Source organism: Mercenaria mercenaria, chromosome 15, assembly GCF_021730395.1.
Source record: "Mercenaria mercenaria strain notata chromosome 15, MADL_Memer_1, whole genome shotgun sequence".
NCBI lineage: Eukaryota > Metazoa > Mollusca > Bivalvia > Venerida > Veneridae > Mercenaria > Mercenaria mercenaria.
The window spans coordinates 60,721,063-60,738,351 of NC_069375.1; the positions used below are offsets into that span (position 1 = coordinate 60,721,063).

Below are 17,289 nucleotides of genomic sequence, written 5' to 3' on the forward strand. Positions count from 1 at the left end.
GTCTTTTTAATAATTTATTTACAGACTTGTGCATCTAATGTATAGACATACATAAGGTACAAATCATCAAACATTTTACCTAGTAATTCTGTGATGTCGCGGGAAGAAGGAGCTTGTGACTGAAAAATTTTCGAGCCCTTCAAATTACCGACATTTCAGATTCTAAGATATAACCATTTCTAAGCGTTTGTACATTCATTAAATCACACTGTAATATTAAAAAATGTATTTCTGACGTGATATCTTACATGTTATGTCGAAGGTGTGTTTCACTGTTAACACAGACATTTACCATTTGACATAACACAATGTAATAGACTTAGTTATAAACTCCGGTAAGTAACAATGGAACATGAAACGTCAATATTTTTCCATATTGACGTTGATATCTCATATCACGAGCATGACGTCATTTGCGACATCATTTTCATTTGTTTCGTCGTGTTTGAAATATCTTTAACGACATTATTTGCAAATCTGTTTTTGTTTATTATATTTTCTATAAATAACCTAAATTTCACTGGCCGAAAACGCTCATCATCTTTGAACATAATTATATTTCTTGCTTAATGGTTTGTGGGTTTTCTCCAGTATATAATATAGAATGGAGCTTCACACAGTTATTGTTACTTTCAAACATTAAAGATGTTGAAATAAATATGTGTTACTTATTCAAACCCGAACCCATATAATAAAACAGTTACTGACTCTTGAGTCATTGGATATGAAGTGATATTCACCGGAATAAGGCAGTATTGTAAATTGTATAAGATCATTTATCAAATAAGTTTTAGCGAAGATACGTATGTCATTAAAAGATTATTACTTTTGCATCGGGAAATTTACATTCGTTTTTTTCGCTGAATAATATTACACACATAAATTCGCGCCTTTTTTCCGCTATAGATTTTACATATTAGTCTAACCTAAAACTACAACGTTTTTTTTTAAAAAAAATGTCCAAACAGTACTGTATATTGACGTCGTTTTAAGTATAGGAGACGTTGAATTGTTCTATAATAAGTAATGAAAGAAGACATTTCGGTGTTTCAGGAAACATAGCTAACCGACATCAATCAATCAATCAGGAGAAAAATATTTACTTGTTGTCAAAGACGTTTCAATGCGCAGGTGCCCTCGGGACTGATATTTCTATCCGATTCGTATACACATGACATATATTATTAGTCAAAATAATTGAAACAAACAGTAAGTATTTAACATAAGAATTAATCAACTAACATTTTCAAATTGATAAAATATGAATATGACATAAGGTACAACTAAATTCCTTCTATTTCATATCAAATATATATTGTTAGATTAACGCGGTAATTGTTTTTGCCATTATAAAGTTATTCATGTAAATTATGTAAACGTGTTAATGTAATTATATATACAGACTAGAAGTATCCGAAGCATTTTATTACAATAATTCACAAATATGAATATTGTTTGCATTTCAAAAAAAGATTATTCTAGGAGTACTTCATTTTTTACACTTAGTTAAAATGCAAACTGTTTAAAAATAATACATTAAATGCTTAATATAAGCTTAATATGAAACATTTGCGTTGTACGTTCTTTTCCATGAACCACTATCAAAGATTTTGCCTATTCGCGTGATCTTAGTTTGCGTTATAATAAACTCATATTCAGAGTCACACTTCCTTTTGTTGTAAACTGAATATAAAAGGTACCTTCGTCTGTCACGCGGAATAAATTCGTTTTTTCTCTGACATACTGTCGTGCATATGCTTCTTGATTTTTATCACGTATACTGTATCCATCTCTAATATCCATATGAAATAGTTTTACCTTTACTATGTGTGGCAGTGCAGGAAGACTGTCTATGAATTTGCACCACGTTTTCATACTCATTGTTACCCTATCAAGTGTTATTTCTTTCAGATTCTTCATATCACACGGACGTGCTATAATATTGTCAGTAAAAGTAATGTCCCATAACGTTAGAGTACATATACTGACTATTGATGGCAACAGTCTGATAAGATTTTCAGTAACAATTCTGCATTCTATTTCGTTATACACTCTAGATACCCTAAAGAACAGAGTGAGATATATCAATTTACCTGCATTATATAGACTGTTACACACTTATTTCATCATGTCAGCGCTTGTAATAACAAGCGTACACGTTTCTAAATTGTCACTGTTACAACTGACCACACAGAAGGAACTAAACATAAAATCAACATGTTGAAGTTGTTTATGTTTTGATAGGTCTACCATGTGTTTGTCGTGTTTCTCACAATCAATATCGAGCGCTATATTCTGAAGACTTGTATTCTGATTCAGGTATTTACACAACGACAAAATAGCATCATGTGGTAAACGTCTTGCATAAAAAGTCTTCACCTGGAGAGAAGTTAGTTTTCGCATTTTCGGTAATATCGAAACAATACGTGTTACACTTCTCTCGTCTATATCTATGAAACTAATAGATTCAAGCGTGCGAACATTCGTATCAAGTATTGTAGTAACTTCATTGTTAATCCTCACGTCACTTTGAATACTGGCATCAAACTTCATTACCTTTAAATGGTGACATTTGGTTAAATGTTTCACGACAACATAAAATGCTTCCTTATCATATATGCCGTGTGAATTTCCCTTTATTTCTACCGAAAGAACATTTTCAAAAATAATATTCTGACCATAATGTAGCAAATCTATTGAAGGGTCAATGTAAAGATCGGCAATATAAACAGGCGGGTGAACATTTGTTGCAATCGACATTACTTCTGCAGTGCACTTTAAAATGCACGTTTGAATATCATTGATCAATTTATGATGATCTAAAATGAAATGTTCCGGTACTTTATTTCTTTCCTCAACTACCATTTTGTCAACAAGTGTTACGTTATAGATACATTCACTAACACTTCGCAACTGTGGTTCTAATCCACATAGTATAATTAACACATTTGACTGTTCTAAAATATCAACAACAGTTTTGCAACTGCCAAAATATTTTCCCATACACTGCTTGCAGACACTTTCACCCGTGTGCAATAATTCCGACGACTTTAGCATCTCTTTGAACTGACTAGCGACATACACTGCAGCTAAATATTCTTGCACTGATTTGTGAAAGAAGGAAAATGACGATTGTTGACGTACACTTGCATGCAAACTTACGTTATGTTCAATTTTTAAAATTCCAACGTTCAAACAACACTTAATCACGTCATTTGGTATGTTTAGCCGTTTTAGTATTAAGTTGCTGAATGTCAATGTGTTTTCTTTATTTTTGTCAAAGAGTGTTTCGTACGCTAAAATGGAAAGGTACTGTATCTCACATGTGTTTTCACAGAGGGTCTCGAAATCACTAAAACAGTCGGACAGTAACGAATCGGTCATATACTTTGGTGTAATCATCTCGAATTCTTGATTTTCTAAAACCTTAAGTGTTTTCCATTCAGAAAAGAGGGCTAACATACTACTATATAAAGCGTAATTTGAAGTCCCTTGGAGTTTATTGTCAAACCATAGACAAATCAATTGTAGCAAAATCAGAGGTATTTTGCTTAAATCTGAAAACTGACTTCTTTCGAGAACACTTTTACAATCTTCTGCGTCTTTGCTTTTATGAAAAATATCATTTAACTTTATAACCGTTTTCTCAGTTAAGTCTTCAATTTCATGTTTATCAATTCCTTTCAATTTGATCTTCTTATCAACCTCACTATCTGTTACTCGTAGAGAATCAAACTTCCATTGTCTAGAAGTTGTAATAATGGTGTAGTCCGCATCGAGCTCGCGTTCTGGAAGTCCTTTGGTCAAAAACTGCGAACATTGTTTTCTGTCTGGTGCCCATTCATCGAGTATGATAAGACATTTATCAGATTCATTTTGTAAGATATCATCAAGCGCAGGATCATGATACAGTTTCTTTAACATTTTCTCTATACAGTTACAGTCGGAACAGTGTCGTAGTGAAACATAAAATAAAAAATTAAAGCTTCCTATTACTTTAACCATGTCAGATTCGTCTAATGGGCATTCTGAATATGAATGCGCAATGCACCAGAAATGCACAAGGACTTTACAAAACATGCTTTTACCAGAGCCAGCCTCTCCGATAACGTAGATCAATTTTGCAGGTATTTCTTCATTCTCAAATATGTCTTGCATAGAAATCTTAACTTCTTTCCATTCTTTCGAATTTTCATCCTTCTTGTCTACTGTAATCAATGGGGGTACATACACATCATCAACATCCATCTGAGTTTTTTCAGGTTTGAGGGGCAATGCAGATGTATTACTCACGTATTTCTTATATACTTTGCCTAGCTTTTTCTGAAAGTCTTAAGAAAATTAAAAAAAGCAATTATACTTTTGATATATTTTGATATAATATATATTTTGCACATTGTTAATTAATTGAGCTGGAATGCAGAATGCAGAAACATTTTCAACGTCTGTATGCCTGTGATGGCTGGTGCCATTTACAAATTTTCAAAACTCTAAGATGAAATACGGGAGAAATATTTCGCATTTAATTTTTGTAAGCAGCGATCCTCTATTTGAAGTTTAAAATAAGTGGAACTGAAACTTGCATTATTAAATGTCATTGTGTTTAAGGACTATTAAGGGCAATCGCGGCATGTTTATTATCCCCCGACGAAAGTCGGAGGGATTTAGTTTCGGCGTTTTCCGTTCGTCCATCCGTCTTTCCGTCCGTCTGTCCGGAGCCATATCTAGGAAGTGGTGGAGAAAATTTAAACAAAACTTCAAATACATGTTCATCACTATAAGGTTATGCAGCCCATCAAGTTTCAGCCAGATTACCCAAGTAATACTAGAGTTATGACCCTTAGAAGTTTCTAGTGTTAGGGCACTATATATATAGCAATTTCTGCTTTATAACTTTTGGTCTATTTAACATAGAACTATGAAACAAATTCATTTAGACCACCATAATGTGGTTGTGCACACGTACTGTATATTATAACCATTTGGTAGATTTTCATAAAATTTCTTCATTCTTTTCCATGAACATTTATTATAAACATGTGAAGTTGTGTACCTACACTGCCTTGGTGACACCCTCTCCCCCTCCCAGCAACCCCATCCACCCGTCCCCACTCCAAAAATGTTTTTTTTCATTCCTCATTTGTTTTTCAAACCTTCCATGCATTAATATTTATCGATATGCAAAGTTGTACTGTTCCCCCACCTCGCTACTCCACCCAATAATGCCCACCGCCCCCGATCAAGTATCCCCTCCGTTTGTTTTAATTTCACACCAATATTTATAACCAACATGTGAAGTTTTGTAACGTCATCCGGTCAACTTCGCCCCACCCAACCAAAAAAGAAAAACGTTTATTTCCTATTCCTTTTTTTTTAAAAGTTCAAACTTTTACCACCATACCCAACCCACCGCCAGCCATGTTCAAGATATCTTACTTGATTGTGCTCTCTTAAGTACATCTGTTCTTCTAAGTTGAAATGTTCATGTTCAATAGCAACACTTGGTGCAAAACTACTCGAAGACAATGATTTCGTTCTAGTTACGCTTCAAGCTCACATTTTGAATAACTCCATTTAATTCTAAATGCTAAGCTTATTACGGTAAACATAATTCCATTCAAATTAATTTCATTAGTCAGGATCAACATAACATACATTTATTATGTACACTTAAAGCATTCATTTTCTGTTAAATTGATTCTGAGTTTATTTGCTTCTTAGTAACATCCTTAACATTTTGCCAGATATTTTTTTGCCATTACTCACCACACATCCTTTCGACGGGGGATACCAATTCATCGAATTTGCTTGTTAAATTTGTACAGTCAAAACAACGAAACGAGGGAAACGACGAAACTGCGATGGTGAAAATCAGCAGAAATAAAGCAACGATGGTGAAAAAATGAAATCACGCTGGTTAAAAGTCGAAACAGTGATGGTGTAAAGTCGAAATTATATCGACTTTCTGTGTTTTCAACATCTAGCCCCATCGTATATTAATTCTTCACAATTTTAGATTCGATTTTTCACCTTCGATGTGTCAATTTTTCTCCGTCGTACTTTCGTTATTTCGCCTTTACATAATTTAATAGACATCTTGCATTGATATCCTACCATGATGATAATAAATAAAAGAAGAAACCCGGCTTTTGATTAAATAAACAGGATAAACGCCACTTATTCAGACGACATAATATGTACGTTTGTTAAACGTCAGTGCGCATGACAGTGAACATGCGAAACTATGATGGCAAAAAGCCGAAGCCATGATGATGAAAAGTAAAGAAAAAAATATTACGAACCTTTAGTAACACCGACCTGACGGAATATCTATAAATTTGTCTTTATGAATAAAGAAGGATAAAACTATTTAATAGAAAAGGGCCTTTTTGGAAAATAAAATAACAACATTACCCCCAAAAATGAAGTCTATTTTACTCCGGATCTTATGAATCTTTGTTTTTTTTTCTTAAGTAATCTGATGTTTTTTGGTCCCTTTGGTCATTTTATAGACCCACCTCAGTTTATATAGACTCTTTAGAAGTAATTGACTTCTTCAAATATAACAAGATAAGATGATGTATTTTCCACAAATAATAAATAAAAACGGTATCCCTAAAAAAAGTAAATAAATTATTCAAATTTTGTTATGTGTTATTTATTTTGCAGTTAAAAATGGTTTTCTTGGTCCGTTTAGCAGTTTAGTAAGTACAGTGAGCATTTTCAAATACAATAAGTATATATAACTGACATATTCTCATATGATTTATTATACAAGATTCCATCAGCAACATTGAACTATATTTTGGACTACTTCACATGTACATGTAAACCTGAGCAGTAACTTCCTGTTTTGGTGGTACAGTAATCAATCCACCACCGGTGTTTCATTGTTTCGGTTTCTTAACACCGTAGTTTGGAATTTCCACCATCGATGTTCCGATTTCTTAACGTCGTTGTCTCGTGGTTTCAACAATACTTAATTTAATTAGTAGTCTGTGATGGTCCCATGGGGCACCATACATAATGTTATCATTGCAGCATAGAACGAATCTCTGCTTACATATTATCTGCGACACTCCCTTAATAATGTTCTGTTACTTTCATAGGTATTTGTTTTTTTATTAGATATTCCGACGATCCGTTGTCGTATTTAGGTAAAAAACTACCAACTCGAATGTAAACCTGTGCAATTAATTTCCTAGTAACATGTATTTGTAGCATTCTATCGAAATCTCCTCAGTTTTATCATATGCCAGATGAATAAGCCGGGTAAGAACTACATTCTCGGAAACACATCAGAAGTACATTTTGGGTTTGTGGGAGTTGGGGAGCGAAGCGCAACTTTCTTCTATAAAACGTAACATTCCCTTATTCTTTTATATAGCAAATAGTTCTTTATGGATATGGAAATAACATTATTTAGGAAAAGGATATTACAGAAAACCAAAAAATAAAGCCAGATTTAGCGGTGTTCAGCCTATAGGAAAATTATTAGTGCCGGTACGTAATAATATGCATTTAGTCATTGTGAGGAATTATTTAGGCAGAACTGGTTAAAAAACGTCGAGATAAGTCAATTGTATTTTCCTGAATTGCACACACATTATTTAAAGTTTATATATTTTGAACCATAGTTAGGCATGCCGTTGTTAGGAACAGCAGGGAAACGGCCACTTTTGAACTCGCGATCCTTTTCGGTTCAGCGCCGTGTAACGGCAGTTAACTTGGATTCTTTATCAGTACTATTCTGTTTTGCATTCGCATCTGCCAACTTTTCCACTTGAATCAGAGATACAAATCAAGTTATTCTGTCCGAGATACAAACTTTTAACAAGTTATCACGGAAAATATGCGCTTCGAATTCTCAATCCCACGATTCAAATGTCAGTGCTCTCCTTACTGATTTAAGCGGGCGAGTTATACAAAATATTGCCGTGCATTAAAGTTTCAAAACGTTTTACAAACTAAGACAAAAAATATTTTGTACTTCTAACGCTTTTTCTGCATGCATAAAATCGCAATGTCACAGCTAGTAACGTCAGTGAGTATATATGTCTTACATTCTCAATCTTGACAATAAAAATAAATCAATCACAATCTCAGATTCAAACAACTTTTAAATTTGATTTTCAAAAGTAATAAATAAAATTACCTGCTTTCTGTTTGCTTTTCTCATCTTGTCGTTTAGTCTTCGCAATATCCTAAAACAAGTTCATTTTATTTTGAATGAAATGAGTACAAATTTGAACAACAGAAAAATGCAAATATGGGTTCGAAAACGTTCTCTCAGCTATATGAATTTTGAAAGAGTGTGCGTTCACCATGAAATAATGTTAAGCGATATATCGAGAGATCAAGTCTTTCTAAGTACATACAGTAGGACTTGTAGCTCTAGCATTTGACATTTAAATTAATATATTTTTCATCTTAACTTATGTCATCTTACCTGCTGATGGTTCGTCTATAAAATTATTTAAAAAATATAACTGTTATGATTACTTCAACTTATTCGTACTCTATCATGTATATCTAAGATAGAACATCGACCGTGATATAAAGTTTAGAATTTTCTAAAAATTTATTTCTAAAATTTGATAATGATCAGGAATTTTGAAAGTGTACGTTATTATCTTTCTGCAGAAATGCAGCTGACAGACTAAAGCAATATGCTTCTAGCAATAGTGATATCATAATTATTATGTTCCCTTTCTATGAACAAAGATTACGTATTATTTTGGTTACTTTTAACAAAAACAACTATTTACTAAGTATGTTAGTGGTTGATTTTGCTTAAATTAAGAAGCTTTTAATTTTTTTCAAAACTGTGAGAAACAGTGTATAAAATAAAAGAAAATACAAAATTTATATAACCTTTAACAAGACGTTGTCAGAGATAACTTTTCAAGAGTCAAAATGTGTATGATCTTTTTGCTGTATTGAAGTCGAAATCACTTTTTGGTTCCAGTTCAATGAGAGACAAATAGTTTCATTCTACATGGCCTAGAATAACTTTATTTTAATATTTTTACATTATTTCACGTTGGATTTATGCGTTATTTTAAAATCTGAAAGCGCGTACGCCTACAAAGTGTATACGCGTACAAACAAGCAATTATGTTTTAAAAGGGATGAGATAAGATCCGTAAAAAGGACAAATAATTCAAATCCTGTTCACGACCATAGAGTCATTGCTTTACCTTTTATTGATTTAAAACACGTGTCAAATAAGAAAACCAGTCTCTGTTATCGGTTAGTTAAGGCCTAACTAAACTTAAGGAACCAGCATGGGAGCCATCTGGTCTAGTCGCGTAATGGCTGCCAGGTATTTGAACACTAATTTTTCACTTGACATGGCAACAGAGGCCTAAATTGAGGCTAGTTTCTGTTTAAATTTCATTGTGGATGTATTGTTGACATTTTGGTAGGGCAAATGGGAGAGCAGGTTGTATTTGGTGAAGTCAAGCTCAATTTTAGTATGAGTAGTACTTCCAGGTCACAGCAGTGTGATTTTGATGTCAGTTTACAGTAAGTAAATGTGACCAGAGAAATCTCTCTTAGAAGATACATGACCCCTACTTTTCTCTTCATTTTATATCAGTTTTATCATAACTCTTTAAAATGAGGTAAGGATTTGTTCTCTGAAATAGGTCTAGCTATGTTTGGTAGCTCTTTGAAAAAGGTCAGTTTTATATAGAATATATAGGGAAAACTATTTAGGCTATTGTGACCTATAAGAAAATGTGAGCAAAAATTGAGATTTGTCCAGATACTGATATAAATGAACTAGTTTGGTCAGATTTTGGTATAAAATGAGCATTTCATTGAAATTTTGCTGCAAAAATTGATAAAAACCCAAAAAATCACATTTTCACTGTTTTGGGGTATTTTTTTTTTTAAATGAAAATTTGCACTCTAAATTATGCCCATCTATACCTTTCAGAGGGGACATTTGGTATATTTCAAAGTGTTAATGTGTAATTTGCTTGCAAATTATGGTAAAAATTTATGAAATAGGGCAAAAACCAGCTCTGGCTAGAAGAACTGGTTAAAAATTATGTCGCGACATCAGTTTTGAAGGAAAATTGGCGCAGGGACCCGCATTACTGGAAATGCCATAAAACCTGGAAAACTGATTTAATCAAGCTGAAACTTGGTATTTTTCATGCAAATGTGTTACTGGTGCTATACAAATGAAATTGGGACTATTACAGAAAAACAGTTTTTCTTATAGGCCTAACTAAACTAAAGGAACCAGCATGGGAGCCATCTGGTCTAGTCGCGTAATGGCTGCCAGGTATTTGAACACTAATTTTTCACTTGGCATGGCAACAGAGGCCTAAATTGAGGCTAGTTTCTGTTTAAATTTCATTGTGGATGTATTGTTGACATTTTGGTAGGGCAAATGGGAGAGCAGGTTGTATTTGGTGAAGTCAAGCTCAATTTTAGTATGAGTAGTACTTCCAGGTCACAGCAGTGTGATTTTGATGCCAGTTTACAGTAAGTAAATGTGACCAGAGAAATCTCTCTTAGAAGATACATGACCCCTACTTTTCTCTTCATTTTATATCAGTTTTATCATAACTCTTTAAAATGAGGTAAGGATTTGTTCTCTGAAATAGGTCTAGCTATGTTTGGTAGCTCTTTGAAAAAGGTCAGTTTTATATAGAATATATAGGGAAAACTATTTAGGCTATTGTGACCTTAATATGTGTGCGAAATAATCATGGTTTGGCTGATATGACATACATATTTCTAGTAATAAATTGCAGTGTAGAGTGCACACAAAGAAATCTACATTATTTCACGTTGGATTTATGCATTGCCACTACTAAATACATAAGGTGACCATTAAAGTTTGATCACTTGCTATTATCGATTTGCTTAGCCCGGCGGCATTCAATGTCCCTGAATTGTGAAAATGTATATAAGATCAGTTTCATAAACAAATACATAAAACTCCACCGTGAATGAAACTGTAAAAATTGCTTTAACATAAAACATATATATTTTTTTAAGTTCTTTGTTTTGATAACGTAAGAAATAACTATAATTTGACAATCGTTTTCCTATTCAATCAACTTTTGTTATTATTGAATGTCTGGTATAACAAACTTGTGTAATCAAATGACTTTCATGCGTATTCAATAATGCTTGAAATATATCTTGCCGTGTTAATTTGACTTTTCCTAACTTATACCAGTTTTGATAAGATCATCAACATCAGACTTGACGAAGGTTGGTCGTATTTGCAAGATTTTTGGCCAATAGAAAATCACACAATTTATAATTATGACAAATTTATCATTCATCTGAACAACATTTGCTACAAGTTTATATATTTACGAGTTTATCCGACACCTGCTGACTATTCACGATAAAACTTAAGACCAGGTCTTCCCTTTGAAACTAACCAGAATGCTGGAATTCCGTTTAAGCCCGGTTTTCTCATAACAGCTCAGCCGTGTTTTGTATTAACTCTACCTTTTTCTCATGATGTGGCCGTTTATTTAATAATGTGTATAATATTGAAAAGTCATAAAAGAATCTGATATATCATTCAAAATACTTAATACACTTTTCCCTTCGGACTATTTAACAATACGAAGTGTATTACATTCATAAATGAACAATAAAATTGTATTACCTTCTGAAGCTTTTTGACCGCAGCTTTAGATTCTTGCCTGTGTTTAATTTCTATTTTATCTTTCAACAGTTCTATCATATCATCAATATAACTGTTAACCGCATTGTCTTCTAGTTCCATGCTATTAGAATGAAATATTTCGTTTCTAGACATGCGTACCTGTAAATATAAATATATCATGCAACGCCGTATCAACATGAATTATTTTGTGTGAGGGTACACAGTATCTAATAGATTATTTGGAACCCTGGCTTATATGGGTAGTTTGTTAATTATACATTATTCCATTAAAAATGTAAAGTAAATGACATGTTTATACAACTTTATAACTTCATACCACAGGGTTATCATAAATCATTAGCGGTGTATATTTCATATAACAACATAATAAGAAAAGACGTCATATTTACCCTCGAGAAAACATCAGTACCAGTTATCGCACACTTGATGTGTTGCTGAAATTCTATGTTGTTAAGTAATACATGCAACAAGCCAGCACAGTCAAACTCCACTGCTCTTATCTTGTGTTCATATCCAGGTGCATTTATGAAACACTTTGCGACAGACCACGGTTCAGTACACCACTGCTGTGCATCTGTGTTTCTCCAGTACGGCGCTGGAGGGGTCGAAGCATGGAGTTGAATAATTTCATCATAGATGGGGCCACATACCTTTTTTGCTCATGAAATTTTTCCGCGTGAATGTAGGCAATTACAGTACATTTGACCGAGAGGACATTGCCTAGTTTTGGTTTGGATATGGTCAGGCTGGAGTGTGCGTACATCGCAACGTCTACATGTCACTGTCGAAAGATTGTGTTTCCGTTTAACTTTATCTAAGATAGCAGTATGCTGCTGGTTAACAAGATGATCGCAGAAAGGTTCCAAGCCTTCTTTTACGTATTTTAGACCTAGTCCTGCTTTCACCCAGTTCCTGTATTTCTTATCCTTAAGCTGCGCCTGGTGCTCCATTGCTTAGTTTTATCTGTAGAAATGAATCAATATGCGTGTATTATATGGTACTACAAAGGGAGTCAATACACAGTTGGTTAATGTTGCACCTAGAGTTATCTCTTATCATAAAATGCAGTGACCTACCAATGAAGATCCCACGGGTACAATTCTAATTCGGTCAAAACTTTATAGCCATTATAAAAACAGTAGGCAAACGATAAGGAAATCTAAACTGGCCCTTTAACCATAATTCTTATCATGCAAACAAATTATGACTAACATTAAATATATTTGTAATCGACAATCAACATGCACACTTTTCTCTTGGCTTACACTTAACAGTTATTTCATGAGTTCTGGTGAAGTTCTTCTAGAACATTTACAAATGCTTCAAATTTAAAAATACTTAAACTTTATTCAAGACATTTAACAACTTTTCATATTTTTTTGCAAATATTAAACTTTAAGGTTTTTACATAGAATGTACATTTTTGCTCTCATCGAAGTAACTTGGTTTACACATCATTTGAACTTAAATGTATATCCAACAATTCGAAATAAAAGAATTCAAAAGTGATATCACAATACGTAACACACTACATATACAATCTTGTTAAATTCATCATTTCATTTTATCATTTTGAAAATGTTTCAGATGCTTTTATCATTTAAGCTTTTCTCAAACAAACTAACAAGATTTAACATTTTAAAGTGGTGACACTATGCGAATTTCGGGCATTTTTCCAATTTAGCAACTGCGAAAAATGCCGAAATATTACATGGAGAATACGACAGAGAAAGGTGCCCATTAAACATCCTATTGACTAAATATTGGTCAATTCACTACGTGAAAAGTATTAAATGTGGCGATATTTAGAATTTTTAAATAATCTTCTAGATAAATGGAAGACGTATGACTTTTTCAAATATGTCGGTAATATGTAATGAATGTTTATATCGTACCGACTTTAAATAGTAAGTAATGTGTATTGTAAATATAGGGAATAAATTTTACATTTGTTTCTGTGAGTGGTACAAATGGACCAAAATATGAAATCTGCTCCTCGGGTATGACATAACTAATCATATATATCTCTTAGGAATACATTTTGGATAATAATTTCTGCAATAAAAATGTTTTTATAGTAGCAAAACTAATCTAATTTTGATTATGGAATATTTATTAATTGTTTATTTATAACTTGTGCCTGGAAATTGCTAGCAGTAAAGAGCGCATGCGCATTCATATCCAAACATATGAATACACAACATGGTAACCAACAGCGTTGTACAGGTAAATCCGTCTATAATCATTGATAATATTATACATTCCAGAAGTCGACACTCCTTCCGAATTTAAGTTTAAACTAAACACGTAACGTTTATATGTTGACTCATTTCCGCCATGACGATAAACAAAATCTGTACATTTACGAATGTATACGTACATAGAGTTTCAATAGCATTGTTTTTCAAAAGAATGAAATTCAATATGGTAATGATTCAAATTTGCAAATAGTCAATGGAGTTTCGCATTGAACGATAATTGACATGTGCGGTTTTTAGTATCCATTATGGAGTTATGATTTTGTCATACATGATTAGATATTTTTCAAGCCTTTACATATTTTAAGCATTGTAATATGGGACACCTAAAAAAAACAATTTCTATAAACGCTAGAAATTAAGGGACACAGGGACATAATGTGCTGTTAATAATATAGAAGTTGAAACTCTTACTTAAAATGCATATAAAGTAACCATAGAAATAAATCAGTTAAAGACTATTAAGATACTCAGATCTTAAAATTCTCTTCTCCGGATACAAATGTCTAATGATCAACCTTTTTGCCGTTTTCAATAAGAAACAATAATTAAGTCTATAAAAAGTTTTGCATTAATTTTTGAAATACAGTCAGCAATAAATCTTGTATTTTCATAGTGAAAATGTTTTGGTACACAACCGCAATTGAACGCAGAAGAACGTGGTTGATAATATGTTAAGACTTATTATAATGGTACTTCATTAAATGCTTAATTTCTAGGCGACAGGAAAATGTTGAAATAAAAACAGTGAAAAATCACAGACCGTCAAAACATCATCATATCAAAATGTTATTGAAATCAATAAACATCATAGAGATATATCTCTTTTCCCTGTGAACTCTCTGCTCCCGTGTGGTATGCTCTACTAAGTGCCTGCTAATCCTACTCATGTCCGAGCAGCTCAAAGCGTACAAAATTGCATAGCTATCAAAAATTACATGAAAACTGTAACGCCATAGTGTTCGCCGATGTCATTATGTTTCACACAAAGTTACGCTGGCGGCTTAAATTGTGTTAAACTCTTAGAAATGTCAAGAAATAACAGAAACAAAATGCAAATGTTAAATAATATTGCACTCGTAAAAATCAGATTTTGTCAGTGACACTTGAGTACAAATGCAAACACGATAAAGGTCGGTTTGACTTACTCAGGTCAGATTATCTTTTCTGCTCTGATTCAACGTGCCTGATGGGACACCTAACAAATGGACCAGGATAATGTTTAGCGCGGAGATATCACTTTCAATACAAGTGTTGTTGAGGTGAAAGTTTTTCAGCAAATTGTGCATTGGAGCGGGATCGATTTGGTGATTGCGGTATTATGGTTTGGGGTATGTTTATGACGGGGTAAAACAGATCTGTTGGCATAGCATGCAAACTGAATACCCAACGTTATATTGACGACGTTCTTCGTTCTGCTTTGCAATAGCATCCTGCGCATTTTGGATCTTTTTGGATGGAGAGCAGAAAGCATCATGCTATTTATAACATTCATATTAAGTACAAAGTTTCCTTAACATTAAATCATGCGATTCTTTAATATAAAAGTTGAAGAATCATTATAACAATAGCACATAAACACAAAACATACATTTCCTTATTATGAGAGCTGTTGAGTGAACTTAAAATTGTTCAAATGTCATTGTAGTTTTATGGTATGTGCGCGATATTAATGGTTAAGGCGGGATATTTTACTAGCTTTAACACATTGATTGATCAAAAGCACTTAAATATATTTGACTTGATATAATGGTATTTAATTTATCGATTTTATTTACAGGCTATTTAAAAGAGTGTTTAAAATAATAAAAAGTTAAGCAAAAACATTTTACCAAGCCTTTCGTTAATTCCCAGGACTCCTTTCCGCCATGTTTACATGCAATAAAATGGGTTCACGCATGTGCAGAATTTATAGATAGTAAATTACATAGATACGACGATGACGTACCTGCCCATATTAACTTTCCATTCAAAAGAACTTTAAAATGACATACCGTAGTAGCGCTTAAGCGAAAATTGTAAACAAAGATATTTAACAATTTTCTTAGTGGCCTACACGTATTTATATCTGTCTATCTATCTAGTTTATTATGAAAGCGAATTCTATGAAGAGTAGTCGATGAAGAATTGTTTCGACATTTTTTATTTAATATCTTTAAAATTCAACAATATCCTAGTGCAAATATTGTCATTTAACCGTACACGGGACTGACAGCAAGTTTTAATGCTTTCTCTTAATAGTGCCCTATACGGCTAAATGTAGGTTTAGAGATCCAATCACTGAATTGAAATTGATTTAGCTACTGCTGGACCGTAAAGGTACACCAAAAATTCAATAATTTCCGTACAATAATTTGTGTTAATATGATGTTATACAAAACAACTCCGCCTTGTGCGGACAATCGGTTGCTAACGATTTCACGTCATGCCGACCTTATCAATTTATTATTCAGCCTTTTCACGGTACAAAGTACTAAAATTTGGTGAAATTTGCTTATCTACTATTGTTTTAATACTATCCAGGATTCATTTCCACCATGACGAAAGGCAAAATATAGATCTATGTATACATGCGCATGCATAAGTACTTCGGGCATAATAAAATTGTATTTCAAATGAATGTAAAACTAGAGTTGTCACTGGATCCCGGAGTGACGGGTTATACCCCACAATATGGCCTTGTCACTAAACTAAGCCAATGTCAAAGCCGAACTTGCTTGACCTTTGACCTACTGACCTCAAAATCAATTGAGGTCATCTGCTGGTCATGACCCTATGAAGTTCCGTGATCCTCGGCCCAATCGTTCTCAAGTTATTGTTCAGAAAAGGTTTATATGTTCCGGGTCATTCTGACCTTTGGCCTATGGAACTAAAAATCGATATGGGTCATCTGCTGGTCAAGACCAACCTCCCTATTACATTTCATGATCCTAGTTCCAAGCATTGGAAAGTTTTTTACACCTGTGTACCAGAAATTATTTAAATCGGCCAAGCCTTTCATGGGTTATCAATTGGAAACCATGAAATCCAACGGACCGACACGCTCACCCCTATATACCCTCCACCACCAAACTTCGTTTTGTTGGGGTATAAATAGTGATGCATTAGTTTTATAATAGGTTAGTCAAAGCTTATTAGCCGGTCATTATAAATCACTTAAATGTGAAGAAATTGTAAACTTATGATATGAAATCCGTCATATGATACGTCTTTCGATTTACAGTCTTTTGTTGTTTTCATTCATATTATCATAATGTCGAAAATTAGCAAACAATAAAGAGAAAATGAGAATTATAATTATAACTATAACTGTAACAGCGAATTTAAACATATTTATGATTAATGTTCTAACACTTTTAAGAT

The 17,289-nt window shown here is 33.2% G+C and overlaps 1 protein-coding gene across 2 annotated transcripts; it reads right to left on the reverse strand.

Annotated features, from left to right (window-relative positions):
- Nucleotides 1-15,870, reverse strand: LOC128549109 (uncharacterized). 2 transcript variants are annotated; one of them, XM_053525371.1, is made up of 5 exons: nucleotides 15,759-15,870; nucleotides 12,058-12,631; nucleotides 11,648-11,806; nucleotides 8,156-8,204; nucleotides 1-4,331 (listed from the first exon to the last, which is right to left on the reverse strand). In XM_053525371.1, exons 3-5 carry the CDS (start codon nucleotides 11,798-11,800, stop codon nucleotides 2,119-2,121), a joined length of 2,415 nt encoding a protein of 804 aa, XP_053381346.1. In that variant the 5' UTR covers nucleotides 11,801-11,806; nucleotides 12,058-12,631; nucleotides 15,759-15,870; the 3' UTR covers nucleotides 1-2,118. The 2 variants fall into 2 exon arrangements, with proteins under 2 accessions (XP_053381346.1, XP_053381347.1); XM_053525372.1 differs by having other exon boundaries at nucleotides 15,752-15,793.
- Nucleotides 15,871-17,289: the final 1,419 nt, after the last annotated feature.